The following is an 18,565-nucleotide window of genomic DNA, read 5'->3' on the forward strand; positions in this document are numbered from 1 at the left end:
AATGCAGAATGAAGCAAGGAAATGAGGCATGCAGATGAAATGTATGATTTGGAAGCAAGAAATGCAGTAACAGAGGTAGAGGTAACTTGGGGTATCACCCAAAGTACCTCAGCCTTTGGTTTTAAAAAAACTATAATTCGTATGGCGCGCTTAGCGCACAGCTGCGCTTAGCGTGGCTACATAACGTTTGAGTTTAAAAACCCAAGCGCTTAGCCTAGCCTCGCGCTAAGCCCAACTTGAAGTTGTAAAGTCCAGTGAGCATCTGGGGCTTAGCACAACAGGCTGCGCTTAGCGCTTTCTGCAACACAAAATTTTCTGCAATATGCGCTTAGCATGAGATGTGAGGCTTAGCGTACCATCAAGCTTCAACTTACAGAGAGTAGTTCAGGCTTAGCACAACAGGCGCACTAAGCGCACTTCCAAGAATTCAAAAGCAGTAAGAGATTGGCACTTAGCGCTTCCAGCCCCACTAAGCCCAGCTTGAAAGCTCAAATTCCAGAATGGATCTAGGGCTTAGCTCAGGATAGCATGCTTAGCTCTGCTACAATAAAAAAATTTCCAAATGAGGAGTAGCACTTAGCGCATCATCCACGCTAAGCCCATTGATTAAGGTTCAATTAAAATGAAGATATTGGGCTTAGCGCAGTGATGTGCGCTTAGCTGAACTATTCAGCCATCCAATCAAGGGTATCTGCGCTTAGTGCGAGCAAGCTCGGCTTAGGGCGTGAAGATTGAGCGCTTAGCGGATAAAAAATTGAAAAAAAAATTCTAAGTCTTTTTCTATCTATCTCTTCGCACAAGCTTAAAACCCCTTGTTCATTACTAAACAAGTTAAAATTAATCCCAATCACAAGCAAGGTATCCTAACTACATGCAAGAGATAAGAATGAAAAATAGAAAAGGGAAAGAAAAGTTGGGTTGCCTCCCAGTAAGCGCTCTTTTAATGTCACTAGCTTGACGCATCATCCTATTATCCAGGATCGAAGAAAGTTCCTACTTCAAGGACCTTCTTCTCAGGTCTCCTCTCCTCCATCACATGCACTTTAAGACAGACATTTTGGCTAGGTGGATCTTTGTCCTCATGGAACGAATCAAAGCTGATCTTCTGATCTTCTATGCCCATCTGCAGCATCTTCTTCCCCATGTCTACCATGCAGCTTGCAGTAGACATGAATGGGCGGCCAAGAATGAGAGGAATGTCACAATCCTCTTCTATATCTATGACAACAAAATCAACTAGAAATATAAGGTGCTTAACCTTCACCAAAACATCTTCAATGACTCCGATGTAAGCTCCATTGGAGCTTGTAGGCCTAGGATCTTCTTCATCAATGGATTCCTTTGCTTCTTGGAAGATGAATGGCAGCGGAATAGAGAAGGAAGAGAGAGAGCAGATGTCACTTCAAGGAGAAGATGAGTCTAGAAGAAGCTCACCACTATAAGAGGCCATGGATAAGAGCTTGGAGGAAGAAGGAGATGAATGAAGGGAGAGGAAGAGAAGAGCACGAAATTTTGTGCTCTAAAAGAGCTCTAAAATTTAAAGTTTAATTTTCAAATGATCAAAGTTTAAAAAAATGCACACACAAGGCCTCTATTTATAGCCTAAGTGTCACACAAAATTGGAGGGAAATTTGAATTTCTATTCAAATTTCACTTGAATTTGAAATTGAATTTGTGGAGCCAAAATTTCACTAATTATGATTAGTGAATTTTAGCTATGGTTCAACCCACTAATTCAAGATCAAGTCCAAGATTCTCCACTAAGTATGCTTGGGTGGCATCAGGCATGTAAAGCATAAAGGACATGCACAAAGTGTGACTATATGATATGGCAATGGGGTGTAGCAAGCAAATGCTAACCTCCCCCTCTAAAATTTAATTGGATAGGGCTTCTCCCAATTCAATTAAATTTATTTTCCAACACACATCAAATATTCACTTAATTCATGTGAAATTACAAAACTACCCCTAATACAAAAACTAGTCTAGGTGCCCTAAAATACAAGGGCTGAAAAATCCTACATTTCTAGGGTACCTTACCTACATTATGTAGCCCTAAATACAAGTCCCAAAAATGATGAAACCTTAATCTAATATGTACAAAGATAAGTGGTCTCATACTTAGCTCGTGGGCCCAAAATCTGTCCTAAGGCTCATGAGAACCTTAGGGCCTTCTCTTGCATCTCTGGCCCAATTTACTTGGAGTCTTTTATCCAATGCCCTTGCGGGGTAGGATTGCATCATTCCCTCCCCCTTGAAAAGGATTTGACCTCAAATCCCGAGGTTCTTGAAACTCCGGGCTTTTTTCCTCAACACCTGTAAAAAGAACAAAATCATATATATTAGTGGTGTTTGGTATGTTGAAGTAAGGTAAGGTCTGAAAACCCATTTCCTGGGCATCTTCCCATGAAGGAACATGGTTCCTCACCAACTCAATGAATGGTGCTACAAGTATAGAAAAATATGGGACAAACCTTTTGTAAAAGTTTGTTAAGTTATGGAAGCCCCAAATTTTCCTTATACTTGGTGGAGTGGGCCACTCAGGAATGACCTTTATTCTCTTAGTGTTCATGGGAACCCCTTGATCACTATTTAAAAAATTAAGAAAAGTAATGCAATAAAACATACATTTTTTCTGTATTTTCATGTTGATTATTCCTACCAAAAAATATGACAAACGTAAGGTATCCCATATGAGTACCTAAGTTTGTATTGAAAATAAAAATAAGAACAAACCTACCTAATGAGTCCCTATGTACACAAATCATGAAGATGTTGGGTGCACGAGTGATTTTACAAAAGAGGGTTGCACCACTCAAAACATTCATCGTACCACCTATTTTAGGAATTTGGTGCCTAATAATACCTATTTTGGGCACCAACAAAGCACAAGGATTTAAGCTCTTGCGAACCAAACCCTCATCCAACAACTCCTTTACTTGAGGAATAAACTCAAGCCTAAGAGGTGTGGCAATGCTAACAAGTGTCTTTTTACAAAGGAAAAAATGTGGAGGTTGTCTAAGAGGGGAAATTTCTTTAATATTTGTCTTTATTTCAAAATGCCTTTCCTTCTTAGCTAACCTCTTGGAGGAGACACTTACCTCCTTACACTCCTCCTTAACCATTTAAGGTTGTCCTTCTTCTTGGGGGTAGATTTCTTCACTAGATTCTTCCCCTTTTGCTTCTTCACTTTCACTAGAGGAAGGTGAAGTAGTAGCCTCATCTTGGCTACTATAAATTTCTTGGCTCCTCATAATCATGGTTTTCTTGGTGGGGCATTGAGAAGTAATGTGTCTTCTTCCAAGACATTTAAAGCACTTTATACAACTAGTCTTTTCTTGCATACTAGCCTTAGGGGGTTGTTTTTCTGTTGTCTTCCCCTTATCATCTTTGGGCTTAGAAGGTGCTGCCCCTAAGATTCCTAGACCTTGGTCTTTCTTTGTATAAGAATGAGATCCATAAAATTTTAAAGTAGACTTTCTTTTAAGTTTTTGCTCTATCCTTATTTCCCAATCTAAGTAAGCCTCTACATTGTCCTTCCCATGGAAGTATGGAAGGTTAATGTTAGCCTCTTGAGGCTTTCTTTCATTTTCTCTCCTATGGGAGTGAGGTCTAAGATGTGACTTATGCCTTCCTTCATAATAGTCACGAAGTTCTTCACTTAGGTTCTTGCAAGAGTTATGACTACTATAGGAGGCATGTTTTTCTCTTTTCATTTCTTTCATTATTTTTCTTTTTTCTTCCTCTCTTATTTTCTCTCTTTCATCTTGACTTATTTCTTCCACTCTTTTTTTCCTTTTTCTTTTCTCTCTTGTTTTTCTTTCCACAACTTAAGGGATCTCAACTCATTTAATATCTTATACAAGGGGTCCTTAGGAGTAGAACCCTCACCATTAACACTAGATGAATAATGAAGACTCATGTATAGTTGTTTCTTCTAACAAAATCATTTAAGCATCCTCTCTGAACCAACTCCTCAATTTTATCTTTCAGCACTATGCATTCTTCTATAGAATGACCATAGTTCTAATGATATCTGCATTGTTTGGTGCGATCAGCCTAGCTATGGGAATTCACCGGTGGTGGTAGTGCTAGTATTTCTGCATTGAATGCTTCTTCTAGGATAAGTTCTCGGGTTCCAATAAGGGGAGTATATGTTGCATATTTTGGTTGATGTGGTTTCCTTTTGAAATCTTTTTCCTTTAGAGGATTCATTTTTTCTTTATGGGAACCAAATTTCTTCTAATCTCCTCAAACCTTGTCACGAAACTCAAACAACTCCTCCATTTGAATGAAACTGACCACACATCATATCAATTCATCCATGCTGGCCAATTTTTTCTTGCATAAACTATTTGCAAATGCTCCTTGTTTAATTGCAACTATCATGGCATTTAGGGCCACTCCGGGTTTGAGATCTCGAATTTCTGACAGCAATCTATGAAAATCATCCTATGAAATCATGTAATCACTAGTTGTTAGCTTGTCATAAGTTGATCATTGCTATTGATGTTTTGTGGCGAGGTTTGCATGTACCATATTGGGCACTAAAGTGTTCAATGAGTGTGTTAAATGAATCAATCGTTCGAGGAAGGAGCTAATGCCACCACATGAATGCAGGTCCTTTCAAGGAACTTGGAAAGACCTTGCATAGAAAAACATCATTTTTAGTGTACAAGTTTACTTGCGTAATATACGCCTCAAGGTGTTCATCTAGGTCCGCAATTCCATTATATTGATATATGTTCAAAGGTTTCCATCCTAGAGGAAAGGTAGCATCAAGAATATCATCAACAAAGGGATATCAACGACATAACTCGGCTGGCTAACTTTGAGATCTTTGATGGGATTGTCCAATTATGTTTGTTTGATGGTTGGTGTAATGTGAAGTGTGACACCCTCTACCCCCCCCCCCACACACACACACACACACACACATATATATATAAAATAAAAGGATAAGAATGCAGAATTAATAGAAAATTTTAAAACACATTTAAATAAAAACATTTTTAAATGGTAAAAGGTTCACATTCGCATAGTGAAATCATAATAGAACTTGTTCAAATACTAATAAAATCATCTCGGCTCAAAACAAGGCCACTCATTCTGAATGAAAAGAAGACACACTAAAGCGAAAAACATAAAATAACTATATTATTCTTGGAATTATAAATATGAAATAAAATCCTATGCTCTGATGTCACATTTATCAGAGTATTTTCCTAGCACAGACTAAACCTCTTCATTTCCAGCATGGGTCAAACTCATCATATATTGACTCACCTGAAACAAAATGGCATTCAGCCCAAACACAAACACACACCGGGAATGAGTTATCACATTTGTATATAATAAAATACTAGAGCACATGAAACATGTAATACTTAGAGCTGAATTTATATAAACAACATCACACACATTATTCACACTCACTCAAGTTCACACACTCTAGAAAATAACATCAAACCACAATTGTTAACTCAATGAAAGTCAAACACAAGCGTTATGCAACAAATACACTAGACTCAAGCCTACATGCAATGTGGTATCATTTTTCAGTGAAAAATCTCGTCGGGCGCCTAGGAGTACATGATGAGACATGCCTCACAATAGGTAAGTCAGTTCACTCTCACTAAGTGAAATCATAAGGAGACCAGTCAGGGTCACTCTGCTTTACAAGAATGCTCCAACCATGTGGGATTAACACATGCTTAAAGGATCACTCAAACCGAGTGTATTTACCCCCAAGGCCTAGACTTCGAGAAGTCCATCAGGGCCTCTCCCTCCTGATTCAGGTCCAACCCAGAAAATATTTTAACACACAGACTCTACCTATGAATTATGCAACACACAACTACTCAATTGTTTACAAAATCTAAATTATTTTCCAAAATTATTTTAACTCGTAAAGAGGATATGTGTAAGTTTGGGAAAAGTGGATGATATACATGTAAGGAAGAATTATCCAGTAATAGTAATGTGAAACATTTATGTGTAGGATTTTTAAAAAAAACATGGATGCCTTAATAAAATGAGATAATGGGGTTACTAATATATTAGTGTCACTATCATAACAACATTTATCAGAATTAATTTATAAACTGTACACAAACATGCAAAAAAAAAGCAGGAAAATCATAAAACGTTTAGAGTATGTTTGTAAGGCTGAAAAATATGGACGATATACACATATACAGATAAAGAACAGAACCCCAACAATAGTAACGTCAAAGATCAATGATAGAGGAAAAGAGAAAACATTGGAAGGAGAAAACTACAACATATACTCATAAGGTTTAAATGAAGGATGGTAAAGGGAAAGAAACTTACAACATTCGAGGGGGATGTCGATGTGCTCATGTTGTTTTGGTGGAAGTTTAAGGTCTTAGACAAATGGCTCAACAAATGGTTTGATTATCAGTTACAATGGATATAGTAAATAAATATATAGCAAATAGGTGTATTGAAAAGTTATGTCAACAGTTATGACTCCTCGAAGCTTGTTATAAAGTTTAGTGGGCAACAGCCACAATGAATGGTGATTAATGTTGGTTTTAGTGTTAGGCTATTACATTTCCCCAAATTGTTTATATCTATTGTCTATATATCTACTGTGTATATTAATGTGTGAGAATGCTAATATTTTTTAGGGCTAGGCCTATGATTAGACAGGATGGATGGTACCATTGGGAAATCAAACGTCACCAAATATGCAAGATATTAATTAAATGGATTATGATATCTAATAGTATAATAATTACAATGCACTGTTATGGGTACACCATACTCAAAATGGGGTTAGAACTAAGTGGCGGGATTTAACATAGGATAGTAGTGGGGGTTGTCTATCAATCAATGTCAAACTCCAACAATATCTTCTAAAGGGTAAACTACCAAGAATCCAATTGAAAATGTAAAAATCAAACACATAAAATTAATAATTAAACTACCCATAATCGAATTGAAATGTGCATTAGCCCGTGCCTTCAAACATTGCCCACGTTAATAGTATACACATATACGTAATTTTTTTTATTTGTGTATTGTATTTAACCTGCAAGTCATAAGCACTAAATGTTATTTTAATTAGACCAATATAAAGGACATAATTTTAATAATAGAATAGTTTGACTGTGATCAACAAAAGTTGGGCAGAGAAAAATAAGAACATAATTGAGTGGGTAACAAACATACATTAACAAAAGAGATTTGTATCAGCCCGTGGAAAAAACATATGTAAAAAAAATTCTTACCATGTTTGTTTAAAGCAAAAAAAAAAACTACCAAAATTGGATTAAGTCCTGTGGGAAAAACAGACTAGAAAAAAGGCTTGAGACATCAGCCTAGGATGCACATGAACATAAACCTTAGGGAAAACATTGGTTCTGTGAATTTAATCCATGGACACCCACCCTGTGAAAATCAAATTTGCATATTAGACAGGAAACGTCGTGAATTATGTAGGATATTAATTAAATGGATTGTGATATAAGGTGTACAATAATTACCATGTACTGTTATGGGTACATTATACCCAAAATGCAGTAAGAAATAAGTGGCGGGATTTAACATTGGATAGTGGCGGGTGTTGTCTATCAATCAATGTCTTTCAATGAATGTCATAGTCCAGGGATACTTTCTGGAGGGTAAACTATCCAGAAACCAATTCAAAATGTAAATAAATGTTGCAAAATAATGGCCGATTAATTTAAATCCCTCAAAAACGGAAAGACATAACCACGAAGGTTAGCATATCCTAAGAAAAATGAACTTTTTAAAAAATGCAGATACAATGTAAAAGTCACTGGGACGAAAATACAAATCTGGGTAGCAAAAGCAACCAAAAAACTAAAACACACACAGAAATTTAATAAGAACGCTAAACAAAAAGTAAACAATGAGGAAAATTTTGGGAAAAATAAAATTTATACAGCAAATCGTGAATGGTGTAACAAAAATTTGGTTATGAGTAGTTAATGTATAGACACTGACCGTGTGCAAATGTAAATAGAAATCACTGTAACCCAGAAACCACCCCCAACAAAAACCAAACAATGAGGAAAATTTGTTAAGAATATGAATCTATATTGCAATATGTGAATGCTGAAACGGGATTTTGGTCATTCAAAGTTAATATAGAGATTATTTTTAAAAATAATAAAGACAATAGGACACAAAACAAAAACTAAGCATGTGTCAATTTTGAGAGGCCATGTGACAAAACGTAAATTGAAACTCTGTAACCCAAAAAAACCCCAAAACAAAGAACTCCAAGTATATAAATAAAGCATGTCATATATTTGATAATAAAGATAAGACACAGATAAAGGATGTCAAATATTTGGCAGTAAACATAACACATAGATAAAGGATGTAATATATTTGATAATAAACATTATCAAATATTTGATAATAAACATAACACATAGATAAAGGATGTAATATATTTGATAATAAACATAACATAGTAACATAAAGATTTCTTCATCAATCAAATGGGGTCATCATAATTTGTAGAATGTAAATACTCATGGGTTTTGGGAAAGGTTGTTGTATACCTCGTTGCTTGTATCATAAATATATATTTGTGCAAACTTGGGTGAGTTATTAAGTATAGGGAGGAGGCTTCCAATAAGATGACGTGAATGCAAAGATTAGATTATATGAACGTCCAATATCATTGTAAGTAGCACCTATAAATTTAGGCATTACCAAACTTGATGTCCAATATGAATGTAAGGAGCACCTATAAATTAATAATTTATAATTCTAGACATCAAAGACAGAACAATATATTTAAAAAAGATGTGAGTGGAAACTTGTATTTTCATATTGGCATGGTGTGCCTAAAATGCTCTGTTTATCATAATCATCAACATCGTCTATTGTTGGGTCCTTGAATAAGTAATCTATACAAAGTAAATTAGCTTAATGTATGTAATTAAGTAATAAAAAAATGTAAGAAGTTCAATATAAATATTGTACAATTACCTATATCCATGCATGTTTGTGTCCCATCCATATCACCATTATTTTGATCTGAGATGTCATCAATTAGGTTTGAATTGTGAATCACAAAATTTCCTTAAGTAATAAAACCCAGAAATGACCCACAACAAAAACCAAACAATCAGGAAAATTTGTTAACAATATGAATGTATATTGCAACATGTGAATGCTGAAACAGAAATTTGGTCATGCAAAGTTAATATAGAGATTATTTTAAAAAATAATAAAGACAATAGGACACAAAACAAAAACTAAGCATGTGTCAATGTTGACAGGACATGTGACAAAATGTAAATTGAAAACTCTGTAACCCAAAAAAACCCAAAACAAAGAACTCCAAATATATAAATAAAGCATGTCATAAATTCATAAATAAAGCATGTCATAAATTTACAAATAAAGAGCATGTCATATATAAAAAAAGAACTCCAAATATATCAATTAGGTTTGAATTGTGGATCACAAAATTTCCTTCATCCGTAGGCAGAGTTGGGGATCCATTTTGATGTTGCACAACATAAATAATGGCATCAAATAAATATAGTAGTTGATGAACTAAACAAAAAACCCAACAAACATATAAAAGACAATTTTAATTGTGAAAACAATACAAAACCTTGGCAAGATTGGGTTAATTCCTGTTGAAAAGCAGTCTAGAAAAAATCTCCTCCACCATAAATTAAAGAAAGTAATACAGACATACACACACAAAAATCATAGAGCATAAACCTTGGGTAATAGAAAAATTTGACAATAGTAGAAAAATAAAGGGTTGATAGATTAAGTACCTGATAGCGTCTGAAACGAAACTTGGTTCTGTGAGTTTAAATCCATGGACATTCACCCTGTCAAAACCAAACCTGGAACTCTGAAACCCAAAACAAAGGCACCAAAAAATCAAACGTTTAGGTAAAAACCCAAATGATCTATCCGACAAACTAATCGAGCAAAAGAAATGTGTATCAGCCTGTGCCTTCTAACACAACCAAACTGTTTTTAGGTAAAGAGCAAAATGATTTATCTGAAAAAAGAAACCAAGCAAAATAAATGTATATTAGCCTGTGCCTTCAAACACCTCCTACGTCCATGATATTGCAGCGACCTAAAAAACAAACGTCGGAAGACGAACTTGTAGAAAGATCTGAGCTTTTTTCTAACCAAAAATCAGGTAAAAAAATAAACATTTGCTTCAACAAAATCAAAAAGCATATACAAATAAACGCCAGACTAAAAAAAGGCACACAGGAAAATACAAATTTTGGAAACAATGCAACATAATCGAACACAACAGTCACCCACAGAAACATCGAACCTTTTTGGTTGCACAAAGCCGTGAGAAGACGAACTTGCAGAAAGATATGGCCTTTTTTCGAACAAAGGCATAAACGACAAACAACAGAATCAATGTCTAAAGATAAACATTAGAAATATAAGGTTCAGGAAATAATAGCAACCATCCATCCAAAAATAAGGCAAAAAAAATAAACATGTGCTTCAACAAAATCAAAAAGCACAACAAAAATCGCACAAAGGTTGAACCTTTCTTCTTGTTGTACAAAAAGTAAAAAACAAAAAACAAAAATACAAAAAGATTGAACCTTTTTGGTTGAACAAAGTCATAAATCGCACAGAGAAGGGAAAACATGGCCAGAAAGGTCAGGAGAACCCAAAAATAACCGAACGCAAGAGGTACCCACATGAAAATACATACCTGGCCAAAAAATAATGGTGACAAACACAAAGCTCACAAAGCCAAACACAAAGGTCACAACTTTAATGATGGATAGGAACACAAAGGTCACAGCGCTACACTGATGGAGAGGAACGAAAACCTCTAAACCATGGAGAGGAACGAAAATGAAAAAAGGAACGGTGAGAAGCCGAGAGGAAAAAAAAGGTCACAACCACGGCCATGGAAAAGAACGAAGAGCTGTGGAGAGGAACAGAAAGCAGTGAAGCTACGAAAATGAGAAACTGAATGGTGAGTAGCCGAAACCCTTCGGTTACCCAAGCGCACCGGGAACCAAAACGCGTGTACGCGTACCACGTATCCCAATTCCATAAGAAATTCTAAAAACCCACACGAACCATTTTGGGCAGGAACAAAATCCCCCAGACGACGACACCTCAGAAAGTTAGGGGCATTTTAGTACTTTCTGCATGTGTTAGAGCCTTGTTTGTATAAAGGATATAGATATTTGTCTAAGGTGTATATTGTAAACAAAATATGACTTACCTATTCTTACATGGTCTTTTGTCTTATAAAAGATGATAGTGACCGAGTTGATAATTGTTCACAATAATAATATGTGTAAAGTGATAGTCAGTTAACAAGTGTCGACTACCCGTCGATTCCATACAAGATAGTAATCATACGAGTGTAAAGTTTCCTATAGAGAGAGAGACATGAATACTAGGGGGGATTATTTAATTAAAATAGAGGATTGTTTTAAATAGGTAAATAATAATAATAATAATAATAATAATAATAATAATAATAATAATAAGCAAAGGAGAAAGAGATGTTAAAAATGGTGGAAGGAAAAAGATAACCCTAAAAAGGAACATTTGAATATTTGGTGGACGAAGGGATGGACCAGAGTTCAATACTCGTGGGTCGTGGCGCCGTCAACGTAAGGATGCACGTAATGTTCTGGTTCATATACGACATTGACACTGTTTAAACCATCAGACACTTGAAAGCAAAGCAGTGAGTGTGACTGTGAGAGAGCAGCAATAGAGAATCCAAAATCCCGAAAATCAAAAACAAAACCCAAAAAGCAAAAGAGATATGATTGTGTGGCTGTTAGTTACCACGACAACAACATGGTAACTGACAAGCCAATCAGGGATCGACAGCGCAACGTTAAGAAAACTACCCCGGTTTTTCGTAAACCAGAAACCACTTGTCGCCAAACCCCAATGTGATTAGTGATATATAATAACATAGCATACTCACACTACCACTCACTGCGGTTTTTCTCCTCCAGAAGAAGAAAGATCCGTAAATTAACATTCTCTCCCTCCCTTCGCTATAATAGCAAGCTTTTCAAGCATATTTCTGGGATTTGGTCCCTTTTCCTTGTTTGGGGTTTTCTTGGGAAAAAAGAAGTAATTAGGTATAATAATAGTATAACTAAAGCAAAAAAAAAGATAGTAATATGGGAAGGGGTAGGGTTCAGCTGAAGAGGATAGAGAACAAGATCAATCGGCAGGTAACTTTCTCCAAAAGGAGAGCTGGGTTACTCAAGAAAGCACACGAGATCTCTGTGCTCTGTGACGCTGAGGTCGCTTTGATTGTCTTCTCCCACAAAGGAAAGCTCTTTGAATATGCCACCGATTCTTGGTAATTAATTATATAGTTCATAGATCTCTATTTAACACATATTCTTGCTATATATTTTACTCTTTACTATACTTTATATGTGCACATATCCACAGATCTCTCTCTTACACACTATATTTAGGGCATCCGTGTGGAGTGATGGCGATCTATGAGTATCATTTATTTATTTTTACATTGAGTCGAGAACTGTTCAGCCTTTTTTTGTTTTGTTGAAATTTCTTACCTTGCCTTATTTGCCTTTTCAGTTTATAGCTAGAATGGTTTCGCTTTGGGCCTCAAAAAGCTAGAGGAGAAACTTCTTTCCTCAAATCTTATTTTTGGCCAGATCAAACAAATTAAATTTCTTTGTGTGATTGTGCAGAAACAAAGCTATCTCATATCCTAAAGAAAAATACAGAAGAAAGAAAGAACCTGTCCCATTTATATGAAGAGCGAACGTTTATACTTCTCTAACAATGTGTTTTAAATAATTTTTAGTGGACGATGCGTCTAAATGGTTGATTATTTCTATAAAACATGGATGTGCTTATTTTTCACTAACCAGAAACTTGGAAAAAAATTATGAAAAAGATAAATCGATATTTTTGGTACGTTATTGGTCTTTCTTGTTGTTGATTCAAAGATATATATTCTTCGCATACTGCGTTAGAAAATAATGTGGTATCCGCTGATCCTGTAGAAAACCCTTGTTCGAATCTTTTAAACAAAATTTTTGGTTGAAATATCTTGATGAGATCTTTACTCTTCTGAAACTTGGTCAGGTGTGACAGTATTTTGTTACTTGTCAAGCTCATTTTCGAGTCTCGACCTCAGGTCCTTTCGGTGCAGGACCTAGAAGCAGCAGTTGCTGTTCCAGCTTTTGAAATTTTGTACTTTAATTTTCCATTTAAGAAAATGATGGCTTTTTCCTTCTTTTGTGAAGAGTATGAGCTGGTTCATTAACACGTATTTACACATAGCTAGGTGTCATGCTCATTTTGAAGCTCAAGTCCTTTCACGCCCTTTCACATATCATAGCCTGGAAGCAAGAATGTTGCATCCTTTTCTGTTTAATCGGGGACTAGTATGCTTGTCCCTTTCAGCAGCTGATGGGTGCAGTTTCCTAGATGAACGGTGTACATAAATTACGGAAATGAAGTTCTAATTTCTTACAATTTGATTGGAAGATGCGGGATCTCTATATTAATATTATATCATACGTGCCACAGTTTGAAACTTAACATTTCACATTAACGAATTCTTTCATTACATTGATTTTTTTTTTGAAATAAAAGTATATTGATTCTGATATTATTGGCATTGAACAATGTAAAATGACATGATTTTTTAACTTGAAGAAGATTAAAAGCTGGGAAATAAAATATATCAGTCGTATTTAAGAGCACCATTGTTTTTCTTTCAAAATACTTATTCTGCTTGTATTAATTATCATGATGTTTCCAACCTCGCTGTAATGCATAAACTTTCTCTTTTTTTTTCTTTTCTCCCAGTTGAGTTTTCTGATCTTCAAGTTTACCAGTTATATAAGGATGAACATTGTTAGCTCTATAGTGAATATATTTAAGCATATGTATGGAAACGTTGTATGCAATTATAGCAATCATATTTTATATTAAGATTGTTCAGGCTGGCATGGGCATAGTAGCAAGACCTCTTCATATTTTCATTCAATCTTTTTTCCAGTTTCATATAAGTGAGAGTTTAATTACTGTTTACATAAATGCATTAGCATAAAATTTACAAAAATAAGAATTTACAATTCATAGCGTACTAAATAATAATATATAGCTATATCAGCGAAAAACACATTCAACATCATGCTAAAATGAAAAATATAACATTTTTTTTATAATTTGAGTAAAAAGCATGCTTTGTTAATTTTTTTTAACCCTTGGATTCATTAGAAAAAAGATATCATGACTAATTCAAAATTCAACAAGAAGATAAAATTTAATTAATAATTATTTTTATCAAAAATTAAACTTAAATAATATTTAAGTGATTCAATTTTAATTTCAGCATATTAAACATGATATGCGTTACAGCCTCTTAATTATTATTCATTTAATTAGTAGCTTGCTATAATTGCTGTTTGTACACATGCATATATATATCGCTTATCTTCCAAGACTTTTTTTTTACATTATCTTGCTAAAGAACTTTGTAATAATCTTCAGAGCGGTATATTGTTATAATTAATTGATAGTAGAGAAAACTAAATATAGGTTTCTGTTTTAACAACTATTAAACAGCATGGAGAAGATACTGGAACGCTATGAAAGGTATGCCTATGCAGAGAGACAACTTGTTGCAAATGATTCCGAGTCACAGGTTTGTCATTGGTTCCACAATATATCTGCCGCCCAAAGACATTTACACAAATACAAGCATGACAATGTTTAGGAAAGATTATACTTACGCAATAGTAGTGTTTTATATCTTTTTCATTAAGTTCTTAAAGTGTTTTTTTCCCTCTAAAAACTAGTCCTTCCACTTTATTATATATTTCTCTTAGTCGTGTTTATTAAATTTATATATATACAATCAAAAGACGCGTGTTTCATTCTTTCATTGTTTGACAAAGATACGAAAGATAAATCTAAAAATGATATGATTTCTGTCAATTAAATTATTATTGTAGGAATGAATATAAAATGTAAATTTTGTGAAAAATATATTACTTATTTTAAAACAATAATATGATGAGATTGCTAACAATGAAATTATAAAATCTTAATAAAAAAAAGTAATTTAGAATTGATTCGTTTTATACATGGTAAATCAAGTGATTTCTACACTCAAAATTAGATTTAAGAAATTGAAGTTGTATGAATATAATTTTTATTTAATATTAAGAAATTAAAGTAAATAAATATTTCGATTTTAGATGAAATTGTCTAAATGTTTAACATTTAATAAAATATTATGATTGTTTAGATATTGATGGATTAAGTTTATTTTCTGATTTAAAAATTTAAAATAATGCAAGTGACAAATGATACAACAATTTACATACTCAATTATAAGAAAACTTTTAAAAAAAAATTAAATACATACATGACTTGTAAAATAGTATTAACAATTTCAGTCATTATTGTTTCCGTAAAAAAAATTAGAATAAAAAACTAATAAAAGTTTTACTTAAAATTAATAATGTCTCAATAAAGATTAAATGAATTAGTTTTATTAGGAATTGGAAAAGAAATGTTAAAACAAAATAAGCACAATAGTTTAATACTTAATTTTAAATCTTAAGAAGTTTAAAGAATAAATTATATAAATAAAATTATAACTTTTAATTAGTTTAGAAATACCTTATTTTAAGATTTATTTTTAAGTGTAGATATTCGTAGGGCCACCACTGCCACACATTTGAAATTCTCAATGATGTAAAGTGATGTAATGAAGCTGATATGTAGAGATTTTTGTCCCAATCCATGTTATAAATGAGACCAGTTAGTTGTGTTTGTGCAGGGAAATTGGACCATTGAGTATACTAGACTCAAGGCAAAGATTGACCTTTTGCAGAGAAACCATAGGTATATTATACTGACCCGTACGTATACTTATTTTGTTGGATTTAATTTATTTGTCTTGGAAAAAAACTTCGTGGATTTGAACACTCACTAGTCGCACTGAATTATTAATTATTAACAGGCACTATATGGGAGAAGATTTAGGTTCAATGAGCCTCAAAGAGCTTCAGAGTCTGGAGCAGCAGTTAGATACTGCTCTCAAGCAAATTCGTACCCGCAGAGTATATAAAACATACAACTTACTATTGATACTTTATCTTTGTTCTTAATTTAAAAATTCATATGGTTCCTTGGTACTGAATACTGATTATGCATATTCATTTAATAACAGAACCAACTCATGTACGAGTCCATTTCGGAGCTTCAAAAGAAGGTACTTACTCAAATCTTGTCAGAAATTAATGTAGGTCTCTGAGAGGTTGTAGCGGTTCACTATAAGTTTCAGAGACCAATCTTGATTATGCGTGTCCCTCTAGACAAATCAACCTGACATGTGCTCTACTTGTACTGTGACAGGAGAAAGTGATACAGGAGCAGAATAACATGCTTGCAAAGAAGGTGATGGAAATTATTACTCAGATTTATATTTTTGCCTCAAATTTAATTGTTCTTTATTATGGAGAAAAATTAATTGTTCTACCGTTTAATGCTTCTGAATATGGACAACTTTTTCTTAGTAGCAGTATACATAAATTGGAGAATAAGTCTTAAGTTTACGGTCAGAGACAAATCAAAGAATATGAGTATAAAGGTTTTGGTTTAAATCTTAAAATACTTTTATAACTAACTTTTAAATTACATTTTTCTTCTATTTCTATAATTCTCATTTGTTGGTTTATTTCTTTTTTATTCATTTAATTCCTAATTCAAACAAAGCAAAAGTATTGATGCATGGACATTCATATATATTAAACACTGTATCAACATTTATTTCTTCTTGTTATATCCTATCACTTGTTTATACTTTTCTCTTGTGGATATCTATATATATATAGTCATCTATTGTGAGTGTACATGAATTATTTTCCTAATATTTAAGTTAAAATAATTCTAACAAACTTTTCCAATACACTGTTGGACAGTGATTTTTTTTTTTATGATTTTATACATACTTCTTATCCGAAGTCACCTTCCATCTTGTTATACTAAATTGTAACCAAATCTACTTAAATTAATTCTTAAGATTGACATTATCAATATCAACAAAATGCGCAGGGTCGTCTCTGATAACTATGTAAAATAACAGTTTGATCAATCTGCGAACTTTAATTTCTTTGATGAACCTAAAACAACGAATGATATTTCTGTGTATGTAGTAAAGTTACATTCTATTCCCCTATTTTGCTAAATGCATACTCTTCTGGTATTTTATAATAGTTGATGATGTTAAAGCTCACATTTGCTTATGAAATTAATGAAACTTAGATAATCACCTAAGTTTTGAGGAAGAGGAGTTTGATTGTTATACTAAGCTAATGAAATGGGAACGTATAATGTTGCCTAGCATTATTTCCTGGAAGGTCGATGCATTCTTGATTAATTTATATATGCGTAATTCTAACACATATTGTATGAATTGAAATTAGATCAAGGAGAAAGAAAAGGTTGCAGCGCAGCAAGCACAATGGGAGCATCCAAACCACGGAGTTAATGCATCTTTCTTGCTACCGCAGCCACTTTTGAACATGGGGTGACCTTTCAATAACAAGATATTATAATTATGTTACATCTTCGTTATAGTACGTTCATATATATTTTAACTGGGATTATTTTTCTCTATTAGTAAATGATAGTTTAATATTGTTTTTGCAGTGGCAATTACCGTGAGGAAGCATCAGAAGTAGGGAGGAATGAACTTGACCTGACTCTGGAACCATTATATTCCTGTCACCTTGGATGCTTTTGAATACTTTCTTTGAGGTGGATGATATTATATAGCTTTGGTATGGCATTTGACAACATATTTGAGGGCTTATATATGCCTCTATGTTTTGTGGTTTTCCCTACTCTGCAGACGTTAATGTTTATTGTGTGTTGTAAGTTTATAATTTGGTCACAAGGCTAGGCTTTCTTAAGTGGAAGCTTTGCTATATATAGTTAAGTTGCTGAAAGACAGGTCTCGTATCTGAACTAATTAAGCGTTGAGTTTGTCCTTGTTTGCTAATTGCTAATAACAGTATATACAATATATAATTATTTTAAATCGACTTTATAACCTGACCGGCAGAGTTTAACCAGTAATCTATGAACTTTTTAAAACGTAAACTACCCTGGAAACTTAAAGGGAGAAATTTATTAATTTTCTATAACATATACTTATCCATATTGTTCCAGATAAGGTAAATGTTTAATATGTTGTTCTGATAATAAATTTAAAATAATTATTCGCTTTTAGAAATTTTGGTCAAGTCGGGTATCTGTAAGTTTCAAGTAATTTAATTCAAATCAAATGACTCAATTTGTAAAGAACAACACTCTATTAGTATGGTTTTTAAACTTCTTCAAAATGCTCTAACTTAAAAATTAAATCTAATTTATAAAATGCCTTTTGCTACTTAAACTATAAGACATTTGTAAATTGATCTTTAATTCATTACCCAAAAAATAAATTGATGTTTATTAGTCAACAACTATATAAATGTCTTTCACATATATTTTTATGAAGGAAAAT

The 18,565-nt window shown here is 33.5% G+C and overlaps 1 protein-coding gene across 2 annotated transcripts; it reads left to right on the forward strand.

Moving 5' to 3' along the window:
- The first annotated feature begins 11,987 nt into the window (after positions 1-11,987).
- LOC114390337 (truncated transcription factor CAULIFLOWER A-like) lies at positions 11,988-18,005 on the forward strand. Of its 2 annotated transcripts, none has more exons than XM_028351038.1 (8): positions 11,988-12,358; positions 14,611-14,689; positions 15,833-15,897; positions 16,016-16,115; positions 16,226-16,267; positions 16,411-16,452; positions 17,481-17,584; positions 17,707-18,005. In XM_028351038.1, exons 1-8 carry the CDS (start codon positions 12,174-12,176, stop codon positions 17,798-17,800), a joined length of 711 nt encoding a protein of 236 aa, XP_028206839.1. In that variant the 5' UTR covers positions 11,988-12,173; the 3' UTR covers positions 17,801-18,005. The 2 variants fall into 2 exon arrangements, with proteins under 2 accessions (XP_028206839.1, XP_028206840.1); XM_028351039.1 differs by having other exon boundaries at positions 17,481-17,633; positions 17,707-17,796.
- The last annotated feature ends 560 nt before the right edge of the window (positions 18,006-18,565 follow it).

Source organism: Glycine soja, chromosome 16 (genome assembly GCF_004193775.1).
Source record: "Glycine soja cultivar W05 chromosome 16, ASM419377v2, whole genome shotgun sequence".
NCBI lineage: Eukaryota > Viridiplantae > Streptophyta > Magnoliopsida > Fabales > Fabaceae > Glycine > Glycine soja.

Bases quoted from the DNA above. Each gene is read 5' to 3' on its own strand.
- LOC114390337 (XM_028351038.1), top strand. From the start codon at position 12,174: ATGGGAAGGGGTAGGGTTCAGCTGAAGAGGATAGAGAACAAGATCAAT. The intron at 15,898-16,015 runs GTATATTATACT...AATTATTAACAG, and splicing joins CTTTTGCAGAGAAACCATAG to GCACTATATGGGAGAAGATT. The intron at 16,116-16,225 runs GTATATAAAACA...ATTTAATAACAG, and splicing joins AGCAAATTCGTACCCGCAGA to AACCAACTCATGTACGAGTC.